Source organism: Arachis stenosperma, chromosome 10 (genome assembly GCF_014773155.1).
Source record: "Arachis stenosperma cultivar V10309 chromosome 10, arast.V10309.gnm1.PFL2, whole genome shotgun sequence".
Lineage (NCBI taxonomy): Eukaryota > Viridiplantae > Streptophyta > Magnoliopsida > Fabales > Fabaceae > Arachis > Arachis stenosperma.
Window position 1 is genome coordinate 86,403,892 of NC_080386.1, and position 25,855 is coordinate 86,429,746.

General features: G+C 34.0%; 2 protein-coding genes, 1 long non-coding RNA gene and 1 pseudogene across 3 annotated transcripts; 3 read left to right on the forward strand and 1 right to left on the reverse strand.

The window, feature by feature from the left end:
• Positions 1–12,293, forward strand: part of LOC130957298 (probable ADP-ribosylation factor GTPase-activating protein AGD6) — a 43,558-nt pseudogene extending 31,265 nt beyond the window's left edge.
• Positions 11,977–13,454, forward strand: LOC130957299 (aspartic proteinase-like). The gene is made up of 6 exons (XM_057884166.1): positions 11,977–12,087; positions 12,454–12,637; positions 12,739–12,779; positions 12,893–12,957; positions 13,100–13,218; positions 13,388–13,454. Exons 2-6 carry the CDS (start codon positions 12,468–12,470, stop codon positions 13,452–13,454), a joined length of 462 nt encoding a protein of 153 aa, XP_057740149.1. The 5' UTR covers positions 11,977–12,087; positions 12,454–12,467.
• Positions 13,455–14,051: 597 nt separating this feature from the next.
• Positions 14,052–15,714, forward strand: LOC130954335 (uncharacterized). The gene is made up of 5 exons (XR_009076280.1): positions 14,052–14,065; positions 14,155–14,214; positions 14,322–14,374; positions 15,428–15,503; positions 15,586–15,714. It is a non-coding gene; the product is annotated as an uncharacterized LOC130954335 (long non-coding RNA).
• A 3,892-nt stretch (positions 15,715–19,606) lies between these two features.
• Positions 19,607–25,562, reverse strand: LOC130956014 (WAT1-related protein At4g08290-like). Its single transcript, XM_057883037.1, has 7 exons — positions 25,298–25,562; positions 24,541–24,603; positions 23,471–23,587; positions 22,914–23,157; positions 22,044–22,202; positions 20,291–20,442; positions 19,607–20,006 (listed from the first exon to the last, which is right to left on the reverse strand). Exons 1-7 carry the CDS (start codon positions 25,504–25,506, stop codon positions 19,859–19,861), a joined length of 1,092 nt encoding a protein of 363 aa, XP_057739020.1. The 5' UTR covers positions 25,507–25,562; the 3' UTR covers positions 19,607–19,858.
• Between the last annotated feature and the right edge of the window lie 293 nt (positions 25,563–25,855).

The window sequence follows — 25,855 nt, forward strand, 5'->3', positions numbered from 1 at the left end:
GCTAGAATTGGTGGCGGCATTCATGAGAATCCGGAAAGTCTAAACCTTGTCTGTGGTATTCCGAGTAGGATTCCGGGATTGAATGACTGTGACGAGCTTCAAACTCCTGAAGGCTGGGCGTGATGACAAACGCAAAAGAATCAAGGGATTCTATTCCAACCTGATTGAGAACCGACAGATGATTAGCCGTGCTGTGACAGAGCATAGGAATGATGAGCGGATAATTTATACGCTTTTTGGCATTGTTTTTATATAGTTTTTAGTAAGTTTGAGCTACTTTTAGGGATGTTTTCCTTAGTTTTTATGTTAAATTCACATTTCTGGACTTTACTATGAGTTTGTGTGTTTTTCTGTGATTTCAGGTAAATTCTGACTGAAATTGAGGGATTTGAGCAAAACTCTGAAAAAGGCTGACAAAAGGACTGCTGATGCTGTTGGATTCTGACCTCCCTGCACTCGAAATGGATTTTCTGGAGCTACAGAACTCTAAATGGCGCGCTCTCAACGGCGTTGGAAAGTAGACATCCAGGGCTTTCCAGCAATATATAATAGTCCATACTTTATTCGAAGAATGACGACGCAACTTGGCGTTGAACGCCAAGTACACACTCTTTTCTGGAGTTAAACGCCAGAAAAACGTCATAATCCGGAGTTGAACGCCCAAAGCACATCATAACTCGAAATTCAACTCCAAGAGAAGCCTCAGCTCGTGGATAGATCAAGCTCAGCCCAAACATACACCAAGTGGGCCCCGAAAGTGGATTTATGCATCAATTACTTACTCATGTAAACCCTAGTAGCTAGTCTAGTATATATAGGACATCTATCTATTGTATTAGACATCTTTTGACCACTCTAAGTCTTTTATCATTCGGTCACTTGATCATGGAGAGGGCTGGCCATTCGGCCATGCCTGAACCTTCTTTTACTTATGTATTTTCAACGGTGGAGTTTCTGCACACCATAGATTAAGGGTGTGGAGCTCTGCTGTACCTCAAAGATTAATGAAGTTCTATTTTCTTTTATTCAATTCTCTATCTTATTCTTATTCCAAGATATTCATTCGTACTCAAGAACATGATGAATGATGATGAGTTAGATAACCCTCATTGTTATTCTCACTCATGAACGCGCGTGATTGACAACCACTTACGTTCTACATGCACACAAGCTTGAATGTGTATCTCTTAGATTCCCCAACAGAATCTTCGTGGTATAAGCTAGATAGATGGCGGCATTTGTCTGGATCCGGAAAGTCCAACCTTGTCTGTGGTGTTCCGAGTAGGATCCTGGGAATCCGGAAAGTCTCACCTTGTCTGTGGTATTCCGAGTAGGATTCCGTTCATGAATGACTGTGACGTGCTTCAAACCTATAACCTGCTGGGCATTAGTGACAAACGCAAAAGAGGGATTCTATTCCAGTAGGGGAGGGAACCAACCGGTGATTGGCCGTATTGTGACAGAGTGCGTGAGCATTAGCTTTCACTGCGAGGATGGGATGTAGCTATCAACCATGGGTGATGCCTCCAGACTGGTTAGCTATGCGAGTGACAGCCGCATAGGATATTTTCCCGTGAGGATTGAAAGTAGCCACAGCTGATGGTGAACCCCTATACAAAGCTTGCCATGGAAAGGAGTAAGAAGGATTGAGTAGAAGCAGTAGGAAGGCAGGCGTCCGAGAGCTCTACAGCATCTCCATTCCGCTTATCTGAAATTCCCATCTATGAATCTACATAAGTATTTCTATCCCTTTTTAATTAACTTCTTTCTATTTTATTTAAACCCATAAACTATTTTAATCTCCCTAACTGAGATCTACAAGGTGACCATAGCTTGCTTCATACCAACAATCTCTGTGGATTCGACCCTTACTCACGTAAGGTTATTACTTGGACGACCCAGTACACTTGCTGGTTAGTTGAGCGGAGTTGTGACTTCAAATAAGGACAATTATTGAATAAATCCAATTACAATGAATCAGATTAAAGAACAGTGATCACAATTTCGTCCACCAAGTTTTTGGCGCCGTTGCCGGGGATTGTTCGAGTATGGACAACTGACGGTTCATCTTGTTGCTCAGATTAGGTAATTTTCTTTTCAAAAATATTTTTCAAAATTTTTCTTTTATTTTTCGTTTTTCAAAACCTTATTTTCGAAAAAAAATTAATAAAAATACAAAAAATTAGAAAATCATAAAAATTAAAAATATTTTGTGTTTCTTGTTTGAGTCTTAAGTTAATTTTTAAGTTTGGTATCAATTGCATGCTTTTAAAATTTTTCTTGCATTTTTTTCGAAAATCCATGCATTCATAGTGTTCTTCATGATCTTCAAGTTGTTCTTGATAAGTCCTCTTGTTTGATCTTGATGTTTTCTTGTTTTGAATTGGTTGTTGTTTTTCATGTGCATTTTTGCATTCATATTTTTCATGCATTAAAGATTTCTAAGTTTGGTGTCTTGCATGTTTCCTTTGCATCAAAAATTTTTCAAAATTATGTTCTTGATGTTCATCATGATCTTCAAAGTGTTCTTGGTGTTCATCTTGACATTCATAGCATTCTTGCATGCATCTTGTGTCTTGATCCAAAATTTTCATGTTTTGGGTCATTTTTGTGTTTTTCTTTAAAAATTTAAAAATTAAAAATATCTTTTCCTTATTTTCCTCCAAATTTTCGAAATTTTGGGTTGACTTGGTCAAAAAAATTTTCAAAATTAGTTGTTTCTTACAAGTCAAGTCAAAATTTCAATTTTTAAAAAAATCTTATCTTTTCAAAATCTTTTTCAAAAATCATATCTTTTTCATTTTTTATTTATTTTTTCGAAAATTTCAAAAATCTTTTTCAAATTATTTTCAAAATCTTTTTCTTATCTTTAATATGTAATTTTCGAAAATTAGCTAACAATTAATGTGATTGGTTCAAAAATTTGAAGTTTGTTACTTTCTTGTTAAGAAAGGTTCAATCTTTAAGTTCTAGAACCTTATCTTGTAGTTTCTTGTTAGCTAAGTAATTTTAAAAATTAAATCTTTTTCAAAATATCTTTTTCTTAAAAATCTTTTTATCTTCTTATCTTATTTGTTTCAAAAATTTTATATTTTTCAAAATTTGATTTCAAAATATCTTATCTAACTTACTATCTTCTTATCTTTTTCAAATTTGATTTCAAATCTTTTTCAATCAACTAACTAACTTTTTGTTTGTTTCTTATTTTTTTTTAAAAACCACCTAACTACTTTTCACTCTTCTATTTTCGAAAATATCTCTCTCTTTTTCAAAAATTCTTTTTAATTAATTAATTGTTTCATGTTTTAATTTTAATTACATTTTATCTCTAATTTTCGAAAATCACTAACTCTTTTTCAAAATTATTTTCGAAATCCCTCTTCTCTTTTCTTCTTCTATTTAATTATTTAATTACTAACACTTCTCTTCACCTCTCTTCATCCATAAAACCGAATCCATTCTTCATTCTTCTACCCCCCTTTCTTTTTCTACTAACATAAAGGAATCTCTGTACTGTGACATAGAGGATTCCTTTTTCTTTTCTTGTTTTCTTCTCTTTCATATGAGCAGGAACAAGGATAAAGGCACTCTTGTTGAAATTGATCCAGAACCTGAAAGGACTCTGAAGAGAAAATTAAGAGAAGCTAAAATACAACAATCCAGAAACAACCTTTCAGAAACATTAGCACAAGAGGTGATGGCCGAAAATAATAATAATGATGCAAGGAGAATGCTTGGTGACTTCACTAAGCCAACATCCAAGTTTGATGGAAGAAGCATCTCCATTCCTGCCATTGGAGCCAATAACTTTGAGCTTAAGCCTCAACTAGTTGCTTTAATGCAACAAAACTGCAAGTTTTATGGACTTCCATCTGAAGATCCTTACCAGTTTTTTAACTGAGTTCTTGCAGATCTGTGACACTGTAAAGACAAATGGAGTTAATCCTGAAGTCTACAGACTCTTGCTTTTCCCTTTTGCTGTAAGAGACAGAGCTAGAGTATGGTTGGATTCACAACCCAAAGACAGCCTGGACTCATGGGATAAGCTTGTCACTGCATTCTTAGATAAGTTCTTTCCTCCTCAAAAGCTGAGCAAGCTGAGAGTGGATGTTCAAACCTTCAAACAAAAAGATGGTGAATCCCTCTATGAAGCTTGGGAAAGATACAAGCAGCTGACTAAAAGATGTCCATCTGACATGTTCTCAGAATGGACCATATTAGATATATTCTATTATGGTCTCTCTGAATTTTCGAAAATGTCATTGGATCATTCTGCAGGTGGATCTATTCACCTGAAGAAAACGCCTGAAGAGGCTCAAGAACTCATTGACATGGTTGCAAACAACCAGTTTATGTACACCTCTGAGAGGAATTCCGTGAACAATGGGGTACCTCAGAAGAAAGGAGTTCTTGAAATTGATGCTCTGAATGCCATATTAGCTCAGAACAAAGTGTTGACTCAACAGGTCAACATGATCTCTCAAAATCTGAATGGATTACAACATGCATCCAACAGTAATAGAGAGGAAGCTTCTGAAGAAGCTTATGATCCTGAAAACCCTGCCATGGCAGAGGTTAATTACTTAGGTGAACCTTATGGAAACACCTATAACTCATCATGGAGAAATCATCCAAATTTCTCCTGGAAGGATCAACAAAAAACCTCAACAAGGTTTTAACAATGGTGGACGTGCAAGGCTGAATAATAGTAAGCCATATCCATCATCTTCTCAGCAACAGACAGAGAACTCTGGACAAAACAATTCTAATTTAGCCAACATAGTCTCTGATCTGTCAAAGGCCACTTTCAGTTTCATGAATGAAACAAGATCCTCCATTAGAAATTTGGAGGCACAAGTGGGCCAGCTGAGTAAGAAAGTTATTGAAACCCCTCCCAGTACTCTCCCAAGTAATACTGAAGAAAATCCAAAAGGAGAGTGCAAGGCCATTGATTTAATCAAAGTGGCCGAATGCACTAGGGAGGAGGAGGACGAAAATCCTAAGGAGGAAGACCTCCTGGGACGTCCCTCAAGCATGAAGGAGTTTCCTATTAAGGATCCAAAGGAATCTGAGGCTCATCTAGAAACCATAGAGATTCCATTAAATCTCCTTCTGCCATTCATGAGCTCTGAAGAATATTCATCCTCTGAAGAGGATGAAGATGTGACTGGAGAGCAAGCTGCTCTATATCTAGGAGCTATCATGAAGCTGAATGCCAAGCTGTTTGGTAATGAGACTTGGGAAAGTAAACCTCCCTTGCTCATTAGTGAACTAGATACTTGGATTCAGAAAACTCTACCTCAAAAGAAACAAGATCCTGGCAAGTTCTTAATACCTTGCACCATTGGCACCATGAGCTTTGAAAAAGCTCTATGTGATCTTGGGTCAGGGATAAACCTTATGCCACTCTCTGTAATGGAGAAGCTAGGGATCATTGAGGTGCAACCTGCCTTGTTCTCATTACAACTGGCAGATAAGTCAGTAAGGCAAGCATATGGATTAGTAGAGGACGTACTAGTGAAGGTTGAAGGCCTTTACATCCCTACTGACTTCATAATCCTAGATACTAGGAAGGAAGGTGATGAATGCATCATCCTAGGAAGACCTTTCCTAGCCACAGCAGGAGCTGTGATAGATGTCAACAGAGGTGAGTTAGTCCTTCAATTGAATGGGGACTACCTTGTGTTTCAAGCACATGGCCATCCCTCTATGACAAAAGAGAGTAAGCATGAAGAGCTTCTCTCAGTTCAGAGTCAAGAAGAGTCTCCACAGTCAAACTCTAAGTTTGGTGTTGTGAGGCCACAACCAAACTCTAAGTTTGGTGTTCAAACCCCATATCCAAACTCTAAGTTTGGTGTTGGGAATACCACACTTTAATTGACCTGATCACCTTGTGGTTCCATGAGAACCACTGTCAAGCTATTGACATTAAAGAAGCGCTTGTTGGGAGGCAACCCAATTTTATTTATCTAATTTTATTTTATTTTGTTTCTTTGTTATTTTTGTGTTTAATTAGGTACATGATCATGAGGAGTCACGAAAAAATCAAAAAAATTAAAAACAGAGTCAAAAACAGAAGAAAAAAAATTTTTCACCCAGGGGACGCACGGGCTGGCGTTCAACGCCCAGAAGGAGCATCTTTCTGGCGTTCAACGCCAGAACAGAGCATCTTTCTGGCGTTGAATGCCCAAAACAAGCAACAACCTGGCGTTAAACGCCAGGATGCGCACACAGAGGACAATCTGGCGCTGAACGCCAGAAACAAGCATGAAACTGGCGTTCAACGCCAGAAACATGCATAACATGGGCGTTTAACGCCCAGAACGTGCATCAATGGGCGTTTGAACGCCAGAATGATGCATGAAGGCATGTTACATGCCTATATGGTGAAGGAATGGTATTTGTTTTCACCTCAGGATCTGTGGACCCCACAGGATCCTCACCTCAGGATCTGTGGACCCCACAGGATCCCCACCTACCACATTTCTTTTAATCCTATTCACACTCTCCTAATCCAAATCTCATTCTCAATGTCACACTTCCCAACACCCTTCACCATCACCTCAATTCCTCTTCCCAACTTCCCCATTCACCATTCACATCAACCCCTCTTCCCCATACACCCCACCTACCCCCACTACTTTCAAATTCAATTTCCCACCCTTTCCCACCCAATATGGCCGAACCTATACCCTCCCCTCTCCCTATAAATACCCTTCTTTTCTTTTACATTTCCACACAACTCAAACCCACATTCTCCCACATAGCCGAACCCTCTCTTCTCCCTCTCTACCATATTTTCTTCTTCTTCTTCTACTCTTCTTTTCTTTTTGCTTGGGGACAAGCAAATTTTTAAGTTTGGTGTGGTAAAAAGCCTAAGCTTTTTGTTTTTCATTCACCATCAATGGCACCCAAGACCGGAGTCTCCTCAAGAAAAGGAAAAGGGAAGGCAAAAGCTTCCACTTCCGAGTCATGGGAGAAGGAGAGATTCATCTCCAAGAGCCACCAAGACCACTTCTATGATGTTGTGGCAAAGAAGAAAGTGATCCATGAGGTCCCTTTCAAACTCAAGAAGAATGAGTATCCGGAAATCCGACTTGAAATTCAAAGAAGAGGTTGGGAAGTCATAGCCAACCCCATACAACAAGTTGGAATTTTAATGGTTCAAGAGTTCTATGCCAATGCATGGATCACTAGAAACCATGACCAAGGTATGAACCCAAGTCCGAAAAACTATATCACCATGGTTAGGGGGAAATACTTGGATTTTAGTCCGGAAAATGTGAGGTTGGCGTTTCATTTGCCTATGATGCAAGGTGATGAACACCCCTACACTAGAAGGGTCAACTTTGATCAAAGGTTGGACCAAGTCCTTAGGGACATTTGTGTGGAAGGCGCCCAATGGAGAATGGACTCCAAAGGTAATCCAGTCCAACTAAGAAGGCTGGACCTCAGCCTGTAGCTAGAGGATGGTTGGAGTTCATCCAAAGATCCATCATCCCTACAAGCAACCGATCTGAAGTTACTGTGGATCGGGCCATCATGATTCACAGCATCATGATTGGAGAGGAGGTAGAGGTTCATGAAGTCATATCCAATGAACTCTACAAAATAGCTGACAAGCCTTCATACATGGCACGGCTAGCCTTCCCTCACCTCATATGCCATCTATGTTATTCAGCCGGAGTTATCATAGATGGAGATGTCTCCATTGAAGAAGACAAGCCCATCACCAAGAAAAGGATGGAGCAAACAAGGGAAGTTCCTCACGGCCCTCAAGGAGAACAAGAGGAGGTTCACCATCAACAAATGCCTCAAATGCACTTTCCTCCCAACAACTATTGGGAGCAACTTAATACCTCCTTGGAAGATTTGAGCCATAATGTGGAACAACTAAGGGTGGAACACCATGAACACGCCCTCACTCTCCAAGAAATAAGAGAAGATCAAAGAGCAATGAGGGAGGAGCAACAAAGGCAAGGAAGGGACATAGAAGAGTTGAAGAACATCATCGGTCCTTCAAGAAGAAGACGCCACTAGAGGTGGATTCATTCCTTGTTCTTTAATTCTTTCTGTTTTTGGTTTTTAATTATTGTGTTTATCTATGTTTTGTGTCTTTATTTCATGATCATTAGTATGTAACCATGCCTTAAAGTTATGAATAAAATCCATTAGTCCTTCACCTCTCTTAAAAAGAAAAAATGTTTTAATTCAGAAGAACAAGAAGTACATAATTTTCGAAATTATTATTGAATTTAGTTTAATTATTTTGATGTGGTGACAATGCTTTTGTTTTCTGAATGAATGAATGAACAGTGCATATGTCTTTGGATCTTGTTGTTTATGAGTGTTTAAAATTGTTGGTTCTTGAAAGAATGATGAACAAAGAGAAATGTTATTGATGATCTGAAAAACATCATGAAAATTGATTCTTGAAGCAAGAAAAAGCAGTGAAAAAAAAAAAAAAAAAAAAGAGTGGCGAAAATTTTAAAGCAAGGATCCAAGGCTTTGAGCATCAATGGATAGGAGGGCCCAAGGAATTAAAATCCAGGCCTAAGCGGCTAAATCAAGCTGTCCCTAACCATGTGCTTGTGTCATGAAGGTCCAAGTGAAAAGCTTGAGACTGAATGGTTAAAGGCGTGATCTAAAGCTAAAGAGTGTGCTTAAGAGCTCTGGACACCACTAATTGGGGACTTTAGCAAAGCTAAGTCACAATCTGAAAAGGTTCACCCAGTTATGTGTCTGTGGCATTTGTGTATCCGGTGGTAATACTGGAAGACAAAGTGCTTAGGGCCACAGCCAAGACTCATAAGTAGCTGTGTTCAAGAATCAACATGCCTAACTAGGAAAGTCAATAACACTATCCCAAATTCTAAGTTCCCCCAGAGACGCCAATACCTCTAAACTACAAAGGAAAAAGTGAGGTGCCAAAGCTGTTCAGAAGCAAAAAGCTATAAGTCCCGCTCATGTAATTAAATTAATATTCATTGATATTTTGGACTTTATAGTATATTCTCTTCTTTTTATCCTATTTGATTTTCAGTTGCTTGGGGACAAGCAACAATTTAAGTTTGGTGTTGTGATGAGCGGATAATTTATACGCTTTTTGGCATTGTTTTTATATAGTTTTTAGTAAGTTTGAGCTACTTTTAGGGATGTTTTCCTTAGTTTTTATGTTAAATTCACATTTCTGGACTTTACTATGAGTTTGTGTGTTTTTTTGTGATTTCAGGTAAATTCTGACTGAAATTGAGGGATTTGAGCAAAACTCTGAAAAAGGCTGACAAAAGGACTGCTGATGCTGTTGGATTCTGACCTCCCTGCACTCGAAATGGATTTTCTGGAGCTACAGAACTCTAAATGGCGCGCTCTCAACGGCATTGGAAAGTAGACATCCAGGGCTTTCCATCAATATATAATAGTCCATACTTTATTCGAAGAATGACGACGCAACTTGGCGTTGAACGCCAAGTACACACTCCTTTCTGGAGTTAAACGCCAGAAAAACGTCATAATCCGGAGTTGAACGCCCAAAGCACATCATAACTCGAAATTCAACTCCAAGAGAAGCCTCAGCTCGTGGATAGATCAAGCTCAGCCCAAACATACACCAAGTGGGCCCCGGAAGTGGATTTATGAATCAATTACTTACTCATGTAAACCCTAGTAGCTAGTCTAGTATATATAGGACATCTATCTATTGTATTAGACATCTTTTGACCACTCTAAGTCTTTTATCATTCGGTCACTTGATCATGGAGAGGGCTGGCCATTCGGCCATGCCTGAACCTTCTTTTACTTATGTATTTTCAACGGTGGAGTTTCTGCACACCATAGATTAAGGGTGTGGAGCTCTGCTGTACCTCAAAGATTAATGAAGTTCTATTTTCTTTTATTCAATTCTCTATCTTATTCTTATTCCAAGATATTCATTCGTACTCAAGAACATGATGAATGATGATGAGTTAGATAACCCTCATTGTTATTCTCACTCATGAACGCGCGTGATTGACAACCACTTACGTTCTACATGCACCACAAGCTTGAATGTGTATCTCTTAGATTCCCCAACAGAATCTTCGTGGTATAAGCTAGATAGATGGCGGCATTTGTCTGGATCCGGAAAGTCCAACCTTGTCTGTGGTGTTCCGAGTAGGATCCTGGGAATCCGGAAAGTCTCACCTTGTCTGTGGTATTCCGAGTAGGATTCCGTTCATGAATGACTGTGACGTGCTTCAAACCTATAACCTGCTGGGCATTAGTGACAAACGCAAAAGAGGGATTCTATTCCAGTAGGGGAGGGAACCAACCGGTGATTGGCCGTACTGTGACAGAGTGCGTGAGCATTAGCTTTCACTGCGAGGATGGGATGTAGCTATCAACCATGGGTGATGCCTCCAGACTGGTTAGCTATGCGAGTGACAGCCGCATAGGATATTTCCCCGTGAGGATTGAAAGTAGCCACAGCTGATGGTGAACCCCTATACAAAGCTTGCCATGGAAAGGAGTAAGAAGGATTGAGTAGAAGCAGTAGGAAGGCAGGCGTCCGAGAGCTCTACAGCATCTCCATTCCGCTTATCTGAAATTCCCATCTATGAATCTACATAAGTATTTCTATCCCTTTTTAATTAACTTCTTTCTATTTTATTTAAACCCATAAACTATTTTAATCTCCCTAACTGAGATCTACAAGGTGACCATAGCTTGCTTCATACCAACAATCTCTGTGGATTCGACCCTTACTCACGTAAGGTTATTACTTGGACGACCCAGTACACTTGCTGGTTAGTTGAGCGGAGTTGTGACTTCAAATAAGGACAATTATTGAATAAATCCAATTACAATGAATCAGATTAAAGAACAGTGATCACAATTTCGTCCACCAAGGAACGTTTTCACTGAGAGGATGGGATGTAGCCATTGACAACGGTGATGCCCTACATACAGCTTGCCATGGAAAGGAGTAAGAAGGATTGGATGAAAGCAATGAGAAAGTAGAGATTCAAGAGGAGTACAGCATCTCCATATGCCTATCTGAAATTCCCACTATTGATTTACATAAGTATTTCTATCCCTTTTTATTTTATTTATCTTTATTTATCCAATCTAATCATATTTGACTTTATGAGTCCACTTAACTGGGGTTTACAAGATGACCATAGCTTGCTTCATACCAACAATCTCTGTGGGATCGACCCTTACTCACGTAAGGTATTACTTGGACGACCCAGTGCACTTGCTGGTTAGTTGAACGGAGTTGTGACTTCAAATAGAGCCAATTATTAAATTTCATACAAATACAAAGAGTATGTGATCACAATTTCGTCCACCAGCCATCAAGCTTCTATGTCAATGTGTTGTTTCCTTCGTCTACACGCCATAGCTTTTGAGATCAGAGAGAGTGAGTTCGTAGCCACCGCCGGCGCCTCCATCAAGCTTATCCGTCGACGCGTTTGATTTTCATCTTAATCACCTAAGTTCAATTTCTATTTGTTCTTTTTTTTTTCTTTTTCATTGTTATTTATTTAACTCAGTTTGGATATTTTTTTGTTTTTCACTTTTCCTCTACATTTTTCATGCATATATAGCGTGGTTAGAATTTGTTATGAAGAAAGATCGCAGTGGTGGTAGTGCGGCGGCGGTGATAGCAATGACGGCGGTGGAGCGAAGAATGGCTCTTCATAGAGTGCAACAAGTGAAGAAAAGTAGACATGGACCGAGGTCGCGAAGCTCAGAGTATAGCGGCGTCACCTTCTATCGAAGGATCAGACAATGTGAATCGCATATTTGGTTAGCAATCAATAATTCAATTATAACTTTCTTGTTGAGTTTTATTTCTCCATTTTGATCATTTTATAATTGATGCTATTTTTATTTTTTTTATTCTTCCTTTTTCCCCTGATTCAACAACTCCATGCTCTGATTCATGATTATTGATTAATTATGCTCTTGATTCAACAACAGCATGATGGATTTTTCCCTTTTCTTGAAAATTGATGCTTTTTCCAACAACAACAGCACAGATTAGAGACCATTGGAGCAAAGCAAAAGCTGTTGATATTTGATAAGCACAACAATGACCCTCAGGTTAGTAAGTAGAACCATTTTCATTCATGTTATTTTTTCAACTCTTGTTTTCTCTATTTTATTGTATAAGTTGATTATAACATCTTTGCTCATGTCAGGATTAATACACTATCTAACTAACCTTGTTGTTGCAGTTTCTGAGGATGATGGTAATTAATGATGCAGTTTGCTTTAAGTTCAGTAGCAGGATTGATTTAAGACACTGAAGCTTTTGTTTGCAATTGTTTGAACAGAGCATTCTAATTAGTTTGCACTAGTCACTTTTAAGAGATAGTAGTTAGAAAAGCTGTTCTAGTTTAGAACTGCTAGCATCCAAATTTTGATTATTCATTTCTTCAAGTTCATATGATCCCTGTTTCTTGTCAGATATAATCTGTAACATGTACAATATGCTCGATCAATATTTTGTTAAGAAATCAGTGTTTTCATTTTGGCTGAACCGTAACCCAGAGGAAGAGAATGGGGTGAACTTGTTTTTGGAGGTGTTGATCCCAATCACTACAAGGGAAAGCACACTTATGTGCCTGTGTCAAGAAAAGGTTATTGGGAGGTTAATCATTAAATATAGTCTTTTTTCTTAAAAATTACAATGCATTTTTTATTTTCCTTCTTTTTTTTACTAACTTTTATTCTTTTTTTTCTTTGGAAAAGTTTGATATGGGAGATATACTTATTGGAGACAAAAAAAACTGGTATGTGAAGAATATAAAAATTAGTATAATTCTGCTAGTTTTTCATATGACATGATCATAAATGGTTCATGATTTCAGTTCTAATTTACTGACCTGATTGCATTGCTATCCAGGAATTTGTGCTGACAGCTGTTCAGCTATTACAGACTTAGGGACTTCTTTGTTGGCAGGTCCAACGGTATGAATAAAATAAGTACTCTAACCATGGTTGCCAGGTTGTTCTTCAATTCCTTTTGTAGAATTTAGGGAGGTTAATGAAAGGTAGGTAACGAATTCCTTGATTTGGGATATACAAAAACTTGGCCCCAACTTGCCATTAGGAGCTGGAATTCATACACAAGAGTAGCAGCACTGTTGGCTATAGACCCAATGTCTTCTCAACCACTCTCTCCAATCTCATTGCCACCAACTCTTACCACTTCCTCATTCCCCATTCGAGGTACTCTCTTTATCATCTTTCCCTCCATAGAAATTTCCAACCCCAACTAGTAAAAATATGAAAGATCTTGTTAGCATTTTCATATGTTTTCTCTGTCTTTCTAATATCATCCACTATATTCTAATGATACTGATCTTTGTTTCTGGTGGTAACTTTTTGCTTTTGGCAGGGAAATGGCCAGTGCTGGTTTATCTGGAGTTCTTTCGTCAGGAATTGGAAATTTGAGCCATCTCTAAATATTGTGAGTGTCTCTCTTATTCTCCACATAAATTGCCTATACTTTTCAAACTTAATGGTGAATTGTGGTGTATTTTTTACTCAGAAGTATCTGAAAGATGCCTTGTTTATTATGCTTTTTGTACAAAAATAGTCATAATAATCTTCCACTAATTTTTAATAGATGCCAAATAACGGTAGGAGAAAAATAAGTAGTCATAACTACAATGAACTCATTTTATCATGTGACTAAGTGAGTTTTTCATTGCTGAACTTATGTTACTGCAGAACAATCAGTTATTTGGTCCTATCCCAGCTGAGATAGGCAAGTTGTCAGAGCTTTAAACTCTAGACCTTTCCAGTAACCAGTTTGTTAGAGAAATTCCTAGTTCTTTGGGTTTATTGTCTCAACTAAGTTACTTGTGAGTGTGTCTTAACAAATAGATAGATGATGATGTTATTTTAACCCTGTTCTTTTTGTTCTCCTTAAATTTTAATTTTATTCATTAGTGTTTCTCTAACTCCATGGTTCCTAATTCAATCATGCCAAGCTTTTCAGGCGGCTCAACAAAAATAATCTATTTGAACAGATCCCTCCACTTGTTGCTAACTTGATAGGTCTTTCATTCTTGTATGTCCTCTACTCCTCTATGAAACTTTGTAATAACTTTACCTTCTAAATCAGTCCAATATAGTTCCATAACCTTATATTATTTGTAGGGACTTGTCATTTAATAATCTCAGTGGTCCTACTCCAAAAATTTTGACAAAAGATTACAGGTGAGTTCTTTAATTGTATTAGATTTTTTGCCTAGATATGCAACAGCTAAATTCTGATTATCCAATGGTGCATTTTTATAATTTTATATATTTGCATTGAATTATAGGAACCTTATCCGAGTGAGTACCAATGGCACAATCAGTGGCAGAGTTTGATGAGGTACTTTCATTTGTAATGTGCACCTCACCTGATATTTCTTTTTGTACTGTATTAAGGTGAAAATGTAATTTTAATATTTCTAAATTTCAATGCAGGTTGTGTCCACGTGTAGGAGGTTTAAAGTGTGTGAAAAGGCTCTAGAAGAAACGAAAGGTTTGATTAGGTTTCAGTGCTTGTTCATCCTTTTTAGTGACTTTTAGACAATTGAAGTGTGTTTGATACCTCCACTGGTAACACCCTAAACAATAATAATAATCATCCTCAAAAATCTGCCTCTGTAGTTCATTATTATTAGCTATCTATCTAGTTGCATTAACGCTAATTACTATTTATTAGTGTTATATGTGACCAAGTGTTTAAAGAAACAGTTTATATTAGTCTTTAAAAAGCAAAATATGACCAAATTTCTATGAACACTTGAAAACTATATTTCATTGATTTTGAACAGTAAATAGCTAAGTTGCATTGCAGGCCAAGTAGCAAACAAAGTATGAAGCTTTTTGTTTTTAAACTTATTATTATTATTTTGAAAGTAGAAATAAAACAAAAAAAGATTTGCAAGTATATATCAAGCGACTGAACAATTTAAATGTTTCAATAGATGCAGTTCAAAAATTTTAAAACAAAAAACACTCTAAAAATAAAGTTTTTACCCCCAATAATTTATCTTGATTATGGTTTTGGTTTGATTGTACTTTATTGTTGTTTTGGTAACCAATTTTGTTTTTTATTGTTCTTGACTGTCTATTAGTACTATTGTATTACAAATTAATGGCTTTTTAAGCTAACTAGCTACTATGCACATCAATCAAGTCCTGCTGCAGTTAAGCTTAAATATGAGAGAATCTGAGTTAATATGCGATTCATTCTTTTACTATATGTTATTAGTGAAGATCAGCTTTCAAAAAGTATTAACATTTAACATTATAAGCTCTCTGCTATTTATTATAAGCTCTCTACTAAATTAACATTTAATACAATAATAAGAGATATATATTAAGTGTGTGACATGTTAAGTATATTATTTTAATCCTAAGTGGGTTTGTGTGGCAGAAAATTAAAATAATGTGTGATATTTTATATTCATCTTGAGGCACTTCAACATTTTGCTAGGGGTGCTGATATTAAGGTAAATAGTTTCTACAAATATGTTACTAATCCAATCCTATTTAGCTAATCCCCATTATGATAAGATTGTTTATATTTTATAGGGCTGAAAAGCTGTGCTGGACAAGGCCGTGCATACTGATCCAAATTGCTCAGGATACTCAAAATACTGATCTAAATTGCAGTTGCTGTTTCTCAAACAGTTTCAATTATATGGGAAGCAAGTAGTTCATTCGAGGTTTAGTTACTTTAAAATTCTCCGTAGTTTCATTGAACTTCCATGTTGGATTTGAAATAGCTTTTTTTTGTGGATATTATTATAAGTTAGTGGAAAAACAAACCTGCTTCAGTTGCTCAATTTTTGAAGAACACTCCCAATCTGGATAAGGTTGTAACTTTCATGTAGTGCAATTTAATTCTAGATTCATGTTTGTTCTTGTAATATATACCTCTTGTTTGTATTGGGGTAAAAAATTATGAATGGAAGTTCCATGGAATTGATCCATGTGTATTTTGACTCATGTGCAAAAAATACTGTTGGTGTTGAATTTTGATAGAAAATCCTATGATTGCTAAGTAGCTAATTAATGAGATGAGAGTATGTAAATGAGATGAGATTAATGAATGATTTGAAATTAAAAATAAATAAATAATTACAGGATTTGTGGAGGTTTGAAAATCTCACAAAATAGTTAATTTTTGTTAAATTAAAAAATTAATTTGTGGGGGTTTTAAACCGTCACAAAAGTAATTTAAAACTGCCACAAAAATACAATATAAAACCCCCATTAAACACACACAAAACCCCCCACTAAATAGATTGTGGAGGTTTTTAAAAATCCCCACAAAAGAACTCGTGGCACCTCAAATTTTGGAGGTTTTGGAAACCCCCACAAACTATTTGGTGGGGGTTATAAATCTCCACAAATAGGAAAAAAAACCTCCACAAATAAACAAAAATTTTGTAGTGAAAAGAGTGTTTGCTAGAAGACCTAATGCTAATTTTAGGATCACTAGTTAACGAATTGAATTAATCATGTTCTTGGTAATAAACTAATAATGTTTGCTGACGATTTGTGTAAGTGGGTAAGTAGTTTTATCAAGAGGACTTGAGGTTGAGGGTTGTTTTATTTCCTTTATCATGCTAACTTTTTTGTTACTAATCAACATTTGACTCACTATCATAGCATACTTATTTCTTTCTGTTGAAGTGCTTGACATATGTATTTTAGGACTGAGTGAATTACTTATATTAAGAGAAATTGGAACGTTTATTTGATTTAATGTAAGGTATGTGCTTTTTTTTAATAATGTGTTGAATGTGTGGATTTAGGGGTGCACAGACCCGGCCCGGTTTGAAGGTTCGGCTCAGTCCCGAACATTTTAGGGACTAATTTGGTGTGATTTTAACGGGTTTAGGGTCAGGTAAGGATCTCAAAAATAGACCCGGTCATTATTTCGGGTCGGGTCCGAGCCATAGCTCGGGTCACCCGAAGTCGGCTTGGTGGCCCGGTCATCATACACAATTAATATTTTGTGTTATTAGTGATGGATCATGACTATTCTTATGTAGAATTTAAGTATTGTAAACCTTAATATTTTGTGTTATTAGTCATTATAAGACTATAAGTTAATGTTTTATGTTTAGAATGCATAAGACTTTAGACTAATGCATAATATTGTGTTATTTGTATTGATTTAAATATTTAGTATTATTAGACAATATTAGTATTGATTGTGGTTTTGCTTTAGTATTGATTGTGGTTATGCTTTAATTTTAAAGAAGGGTTGGTTCTTGTTATATTTTTCTAAGTAAATTTTACCATGTTAAATAATGGTTGGAGTCTTAGAAATTTGGATATTTTTACATGTTAGCTTACAAGAAGGTATCAACGTAATGTAATGTTAACGACCCGGTTTCACCCGATTTTCACCCGGTATAATTATGACCCGAAAGTGTATTAGTTTCATCCGGTCTAGGATCGAGTTCGGATCTAATAAATAGACCTGGTGTATATTTCGGGTCGGGTCTGGGTCCCATCAAACCCGGCTTCACCCGGCCATGTGCACCCCTATGTGGATTTGAAAAGATCTTTTAGTGTAAGAATTTCAGTTTGTATTAGCATTGTTCAATCCTTTAGTTATTTTGTGTATATGTTTTGGATTGAGTATTTTTTGTTTGAGTAAAGTATCGTTTTTTTCCTCCCAACGTTTTGGGATAAGTCTCAAAGTTGTCCCTAACGTTAAACGGAATTGACGATGGGACAAAATTGAGATGATTTTGAAACGTTAAGAACTTAAATAGGACGAAAACGTTAGGGACAAAAATAGTACATAAAAATAAATTTTAATGTTATCCTTCACCAATATCAATCTTTTATAGTACATAGTTATTCAATTATTTATTAATCACATTTAAGTAAATTATGCTTAATCACATTATTTTGATTCTAAATAAATTTATTTTTTTTTATAATTTCACTCTTAAAGATTTTTGCTCATCATGAAATATTTGTAAAATGACTAGAATTACATTACTTTATTTGTATATGTATCATTTTTTTCCCCCTACAAATTTATGTACTAGTCATTCTACAAACATTTTATGATGAGTAAATATTTTTAAAAGTAAAATTATAAAAAAATAAATTTATTAAAAAGTTTATGTGGCTATTTTCACCATAATGGGTTACTAACCTCGTCAAGATTGGTGAGACAAACCATGTCTCGGGGTCATAATTATTAATAATTCAGAATCTTTATCGGTGAAAGTTTTGAAGGTAATTTATTTCGAAGAAAGCAGTTTTTGGGAAGCAAGAGAGAAAGAGATGCTTATTGGGTTTGGAGAAGTATTATGAAAGAGAGGAATTTTCTAAGAAAGCAACGTAGATGGAGCATAGGAGAGGGCTCAAACATCAATATTTGGTGGGGTAAATGGGTTATTGGTCTGGATAAGATTCTAAGAAATAGTAACTCAAATTTGGAATCAGTTAAAGAATTGATTATTAATGGTATTGGTTGGATTGTAGTGTTGCTGAGGGAGGTTTTCCCAGAACCATTGAGGGAGAAAATATTGAGAACTTCAATAAGCAAGATAAAAAGGGAAGACAAGCTTATTTGGCCTCGTCAAGCACTGATTTGAATGAATTATGGAAAGACATTTGGAAACTATAGGCACCTCAAAAAGTCTTCACATGATATATACCAGTGTTATAACAATCTTTTTAAGAGAAAATTAATAATATTCCTAAATGTCAAATTTGCAGGGAAGTTTGAAACTACTGAGCAACCCTTGATATTTTGTTAGTGGACAAGAAGAGCCTGATTTGGAGGAGAGGTCTAGTGCAGCCCAACAAGAGAATCTGTCAAGCCTTTGGAAATCTGGCTTATGAACATATTCAACACGAAGGGGGAAAAAAAAGGAAAGGATGATGAGCGAAATTGGGTTTGTCTATTTGGGAAATATAGAAGGCAAGGAATCAAGCAACTTTTCAAAATATAACTGCAGACGCAACAATAGTTATAATGAAAGCAAATATACGACAAGTTAACTTCAATAATATAGGAAAGAAGAGGAAGGGTTACCTAGAAACCACTACCAAGGAGATGGACCAAGATTTATGTAGTTGTGGTTTTTAGGAAGGAAATAGCGAAAAAATCAATGGCAGCGGAAGCATATGCTACTAGGAATGCCTTAATTTCAAGATATTCAATGTGTGGATTCACTTGGACTCAACAAATTGCTAAATTGGACTTGTTCAGAAACCAAGAAAGATAGCAGGGTTGGAATCTTGCATGGGAGATTCGTTGCATTGTCGAAAGAGAAAAAACCATATGAGCAGGACGTCGCAGTGCGCAACAACAAAGGCATATTATGAGTGGGGAAGAAATTTTTTTCTTTCTTTGATTTTTACTCCACTGTTGATTGTTCTATTTATAATTTATGGCATAGGACCTCTTCATGAATCAATAAATTATGTTGACAAAATATCACGTTCCAGAAATTACATAGTTGACTTATCATAATAAGTTCAATTCCTTCATTAAAACTTCAGTTAACATCTCAACATAATACTCTTAATCTACTATGTTTCTATTCTTGATACAACTAGAATTTCAAAAGACTAAAATGAAAATAAAATTGCATATTCACTAAACACTTCAACTTTTGAATGATTTAAACAGTACAACAGAACAGTCGATCTAATATTGATAAAGAAACGAAGTCATATTTTTTAACTTAACATGGTTAATATATAATTTGCACACACTAAAACACAACCATCGTTCCAAGTGATGAAAACGAAGGGGTGAAGTAACTTTGTCACTTTCCTTCAAAATTATACACTCTCTATTCAGTATAAGTTCTGTCTTCACTTATTTTTCAGTTGGTGAGGTAATTGGAAGCTGCTGAGTTTCAGTTTCCTTTATTGTTGTTGATGATGTTGTGAGGTCTGTGTAGTCTTTTCCTTTACCCCACACCACAGAGTAAAGCCCTACTGCGATTATAATGCCTCCAATAATGCTGAGAGACAGAAACACAATCAATTAGAAATTTAGCACAAATGTATATTTTTTGCTCTGCCATAATATTTTCTAATTTGATGGGCAAAAGATTAATTTGCTAGGGATTTAAATTTTATTTAACAGTTTATCATTAATGAATTGTTATATGTACAAAGTGAAATTCAAATTCTTCGACACTTGATTTATTTATGATTTTCTTTTTACAAAAACAAAAGGAAGTGGACAAAGAGAGTGGTTTATGCTGGAAACAAAAGAAGAATAACAGAGAAAATGAAAGCATACCTTCCAAGGTGGAGCTGTTCTCCTAGTAGGAAGGATCCCAAAGCAGCAACGATGATCATGCAAAGCGGATTAAAAGACGTTACAAACACTGGTCCTCTGCTTTGCATTACTAACGCTTGTATATAATATGCAATTCCTGAACTCACTATTCCCTGACGTTTTCAGCAAAATTAACAAGATATTTAATAAGAAATGCATAAAAAAAAGGAAAACGTATTTTTTATTAGTATTTCAAACCTGGCCAAAACAAATAGCACAATATATAATTGTGATATAAAAGAAATTAGGACATTTTTCCAAGCCTATTAATAAAATTCCAAAAGTCGAGTACTAAAGATTCAAGTTTGTCATTTAAATTATAAGAACTAGCGTCATTATAGACACGTTAATCCGGGAAAACACAATGTTTGTAGTTAACAAAAGCTGGAGACACTAAACGAAAAAATCAAGTGGTAACTAAGGAAAAAATAATTGGATGTTAACTCCTGCAAATTTTCTTTATTATTCGTTCATTTTTTTAAGAGAAAATTACACTCATCTCCCTTGCGAGATGGTAAAATGACACTTCCCTCTTCTCTATTTTATAAATGTACATTCTCCTCTCTTCTAACTTTTAAAAAACCTCCTCTTTAATCCATTTTAAATTTTTTGTGTTAACTAATGTTAACTTTATCTATTTTTTAAGAAAAAATAAATTATTTTTTAAAAAAATACCCATTAACAAAAATTTTATTTTTTATCATTAAATTTTGCTTACCAAAATACCCTTTAATAAATTATTCTTTTATTGATTAAATTATAATTTTAAAAAAATTTAATAATTATATTATTTTTTTCTAAAATATCTTTCAATAATTTTTTAATTATTAAATTATAATTTTACCAAAATTTTTGTTAACAATTTTTTTATATTTTATTATTAATTTTTTGATATTTATATATATTATTTTAACATTAAATAAAAAATTTTAGTAAGATTATTTTTCAATATTAATATATATTAATTATTATACATATTAACAGTGATAAAAAATTTTTATTTAATGTTAAAATAATATATATTGATATCGAAAAATTAATAGTAAAATATAAAAATAATTGTTAACAAAAATTTTGGTAAAATCACAATTTAATAATTAAAAAATTTTTGAAGGGTAGGTATCTTAGAAAAAAAATTTAATTATTAATTTTTTAAAAAGTATTTTGGTAAAAATACAATTTAATCAATAAAAAAAATTTATTAAAGAATATTTTGATAAGAAAAATTTAATGATAAAAAATAAATTTTTGCTAATGAGTATTTTTTCAAAAAATAATTTATTTTTTCTTAAAAATAGATAAAGTTAATATTAGTTAATACAAAAAATTTAAAATAGATTAAATATGAGGTTTTTTAAAAGTTAGAAGGGAGAAAAATATACATTTTTAAAATAGAGGGGACGAGAGTGTCATTTTAACATCTTGCAAAAGAAAAGAATGAAATTTTCTCTTTTTTTAAATATTAACTGCATTTTAGATATTAATCAATATCTATTTAATATCAGATAAAAAAGTAAATAACAAAATAATATAACTTAAAAACTAAAGATTAACTACTAAATTAACTTATCTATACGTACAACTTCAAAGACAAAAGTTTTTCTATTGGTCTCCAAAATTCCCTTGTTCTCTCTCAGATGGGCATCTCACTATTTGTTTCATATACATATATTGATTGATTAGAATTATGATGAAAGAAAATAGTGGTACTAACAGTGTAGAGAGGACCGTAGAGGGTGTAGTTCCAGCCAATTGCCCACGCTTGAGGGCGATGATCTGAAATGAGAGCAACCACTGCACTTTCAAAAGTACCCGCCAAGCATATCAACGATGATAGTGATAGTTCTGCTGGGTACCTTCTCACTGTTATGGACTGTTTTCCACATTCACAACCACATTTTTTGTATGTTAGAATAACAAGATATACTAACAATGTATTGACTCATATTCATGTTATAATTACACTAAAATCAGTCATTAAAATTAATTATTAATATAAAATATATATTAAAAATAAGTTAAATCAAACCATATATATGTTTAAGCATTTTTAATTCGCTAATTTATAACCTAATTATGTTTCATCAATATTCTAGAATAAGATGCAAAAAGTAATAAAGCAAAAAAAAATCATTTTTACATTAATTTGATAAAATTAACTTGTAATTATTATTTTTAATTTTGAGGTGATTATTCTCTTACTTTATTATTTTTGCACATTCTTTTTCACCTTAAAAAAAAAAAATCAAACTTAAGTTATCTCAGGTTGTCTAGAACAAAATAGTTTTAATAACTCACTGTCATATACAAACAAAATAATTTTTAGTTGACTAATATTAACTAATTTTAAAATTTAGAATTTATAATTTAAAGTATAGCATTAAGAATTTATGATTTAAAATCTAAAATTTAAAATAAATAAAATAATTTTATAAAAAATCGATTAATATTGGTTGAAAAAAAAAACTTTTTAGTATTATACCTTCAAATTTTAAGAGATAACTTTGTTAAGGATGGGACTAAGAGGCTAATCTTAGTTTTCAGAATTAATTAAGGAAGTTAATTATATAATAATTTGATTTACCTGCAAAATGTAGAAACAAGACCAAGCAATACAACCAAGGAATATGAAAAGTGTGCCGGTGATCCAGTTTTTGTGAGAATCAAGAGAGTGACTTTGAGCATTCTGATGCATCGTGTTTGATGAATGAAACAAGTTGAATGCAGGGCCTTTGTAAAGCGTCATCAGCATAGCCCCTGCAAAAGTTACTAAGGTTCCAAGCAATTTTGCTTGACTCCTTATCTCCTTTATTTTTATGCGCTCGATCCTGATCAAAGATAAATATAATTAAAATAAAGATTTAGCTAACATCTACCTATGTTAAAATTACTAATGAAGAAATTCATTTTGTTAATAAGTAAGTAAGTGTTTCATGTGTCTGCCTAGCTAAATGCCTAAGATGAAACAGGCCTACGACTAGACACCCCAAAAATAACTAAAAAACAAAACAGGGCACAGGCCGTAATAAGAAATTCAAGGAGCTGAGAAAAGGAGTGTTATATATCAATATAATGCAACATGGACATACAAGCACCTTCATGGTTCGTTAATAGAGAAGTACGTAATTAACTGAATTTTACCTGAGAAGCACTGCAAGCACGAAGGTGACAGAGGGCACCGCGTTCATAACAGCTGATGCAAATGAAGCTGAAGTGTATTGCATCCCCAAGAAAGTGAACCCTTGATCAATCACCGGCCTGAAAAAACGTTCATAATATACACATTTTTTCACATAAAATCACATATCTCAACAAATTAAGTTCATAAGAGCAGTTATCTAAATAATTATATTTCTAATATTCTTATTATCAACATGTACGAAATGTCATAAAATTATTTATTCTAAAAGAGAAAGTTTAAAAAGCCAACATTTTTATTAAAATTTGTCCACAACTTAAACATAAAAAAAAATGAGTAATTCCACATCATTGAATGAAATCTCATGCCATTAAATTAAAAACACCAATGATAATTAATTGATGACTACAAATCACAAAATTTGTTGGCCTCTTAACACTCTTTATTTTAAAAATTTAACGTAAGTATTAATTTTATTTGTTCAAATAATTCATTTTTTTTTTTTTTGTGATGGATGATAGGATTTTTCAATATTAGAATCGAATGCATATTCTACATAATCCTTCGATGGTCTAAGTTTAATTTTGATTAAAGTTTTAATTTAAAAAATGGTCTTTGGTTTATATTAGTACTAAAACGGTTTGTTTTATGGTATATTTTTAGCTTTTAACTATTAATTCAGTAGGTTAAGAATTAATTTATTGTAATATAAATTAGAATTTTATTTAAGTTTTGTCTTTAATTAATGGATTATTATATGTATAACATGAAATTCAAAGTCTCAAGATTTATTTAACCAAAACAGTGAACTAACTAGTAAAACAATTCAAATTAGTTGGTTCACTATTTATATGAAACTCAGCATTCTCACCATAAATTCAAATATAGAATAATTAGGGGGAAATGCATGGTGTAATTACTAAAATTTGATTTGCTAATGAAATAATGAGTCGACGTCAAGTGTCATAACTAATATAAAGGGGTTCCGTTTATATTTATAATTAATTATTCGTGCATATTAATTAGCGTGTTACATGTCATGAATGATAAATAGGTTTTAGATAACAATTACTCTAGAAATCCAAGAGCCACTATCTGGAAGAATACAGAGATTGTCATCTTTGGCCTCACTTTCCTGCAAATAAAAATTACAAATTAAACAAATTAAGTAATCCCTAATTACCAATTAAGAAAACAGAAAAAGAAAAGTAGTAATTACCCATCAGTTTATTATTAAAGTTTACTAGCTTCCTAGAAGAGGTCAAATAATAACCCTAGATACATACATACATACATACATACATACAATTTTAAAAGGAGAGATATATGATTATTTAACATTTAAATTGTGTGTTTATGGACATAAAAGTAAAAAGAGAATCCAATAACAATAAAAAGAAAATTGCATATATAATATGAAAAAAGAGTGATGTTTTATTTGCACTCTTTTCCCCACGTTATTTAATTATCATTTAAGAAAACAAATAAGACTACATATAGAGTTTATGAAGTCTACAGTAGTTACTGTGGTTACAATATCCAAATTTAAAAAGTGCTACTAAAATTAGGGTCATATTCTTTTACAGATTAGTAATATTTTTTATTTTTTTAAATTTATAAATATTGTTAACTAACAAAAATATTACTTTAATTTTTTACAAAATTTTAAGTATTGTTAGAGTTATATAATCACAGCAGTCATTGTAACTATAAACACCACACGCACCATATGTGAACAGAAAAAAACGTACTAAAATACGAGAATTCGAGGGCTATAAAAATATATATATTTTCTCTTTTGAAAGTAGCATAGAGTGAGTAATACAGACCTTTCAAAAATCAATGCAAAAGGGGCAAGGGACAATGCAGCGATGGCATTGCGATAAACAATGAACACCAAACGATTCATTCCATGGTTAAGGCTAGCCATGGTGAAGAGGTACGTCCCTGCCATCCCAAATTGCAATCCCACAGTTAGCAAATAAGGCCTTGCCGTATTCATCATCTTACCAAAGCTAGCACCACAAAAATTTTCCATCCTCTATTTTATTTTATTTCCCCTTTTACAATGTGAAAAAAAATAGTGTTGGAGATGCATGCATTGCTATGAAATGTGCAAAATGGGCTTCCTTATAAACACCAAATAGCAATAATTAAGACAAAAAACACACGGCACTATTTTGAGCAAGTTGATAAGAATGTGATGGCACTGTATAAAGTTTGCTTTGCTCACTCTAATCAAATTTCTCATCTCCGATAAAGTTCCCATCCACTAATTATTATTATTTTCATTATCTCTTAATTTTTTTTTTAAAAGGCAATATTGTTTATTGGAGCACCCTGAGATTTGCTTGCTGCCTCATCACCTTCTTCGTGTTTGAATTCCA

Bases quoted from the DNA above. Each gene is read 5' to 3' on its own strand.
- LOC130957299 (XM_057884166.1), top strand. From the start codon at position 12,468: ATGTACAATATGCTCGATCAATATTTTGTTAAGAAATCAGTGTTTTCA. The intron at 12,638-12,738 runs GTTAATCATTAA...TCTTTGGAAAAG, and splicing joins CAAGAAAAGGTTATTGGGAG to TTTGATATGGGAGATATACT. The intron at 12,780-12,892 runs GTATGTGAAGAA...ATTGCTATCCAG, and splicing joins ATTGGAGACAAAAAAAACTG to GAATTTGTGCTGACAGCTGT.
- LOC130956014 (XM_057883037.1), bottom strand. From the start codon at position 25,506: ATGGAAAATTTTTGTGGTGCTAGCTTTGGTAAGATGATGAATACGGCA. The intron at 23,158-23,470 runs GTAAAATTCAGT...ATCTTTGATCAG, and splicing joins GTGCTTGCAGTGCTTCTCAG to GATCGAGCGCATAAAAATAA. The intron at 22,203-22,913 runs GTAAATCAAATT...TGTGGAAAACAG, and splicing joins CTTGTTTCTACATTTTGCAG to TCCATAACAGTGAGAAGGTA.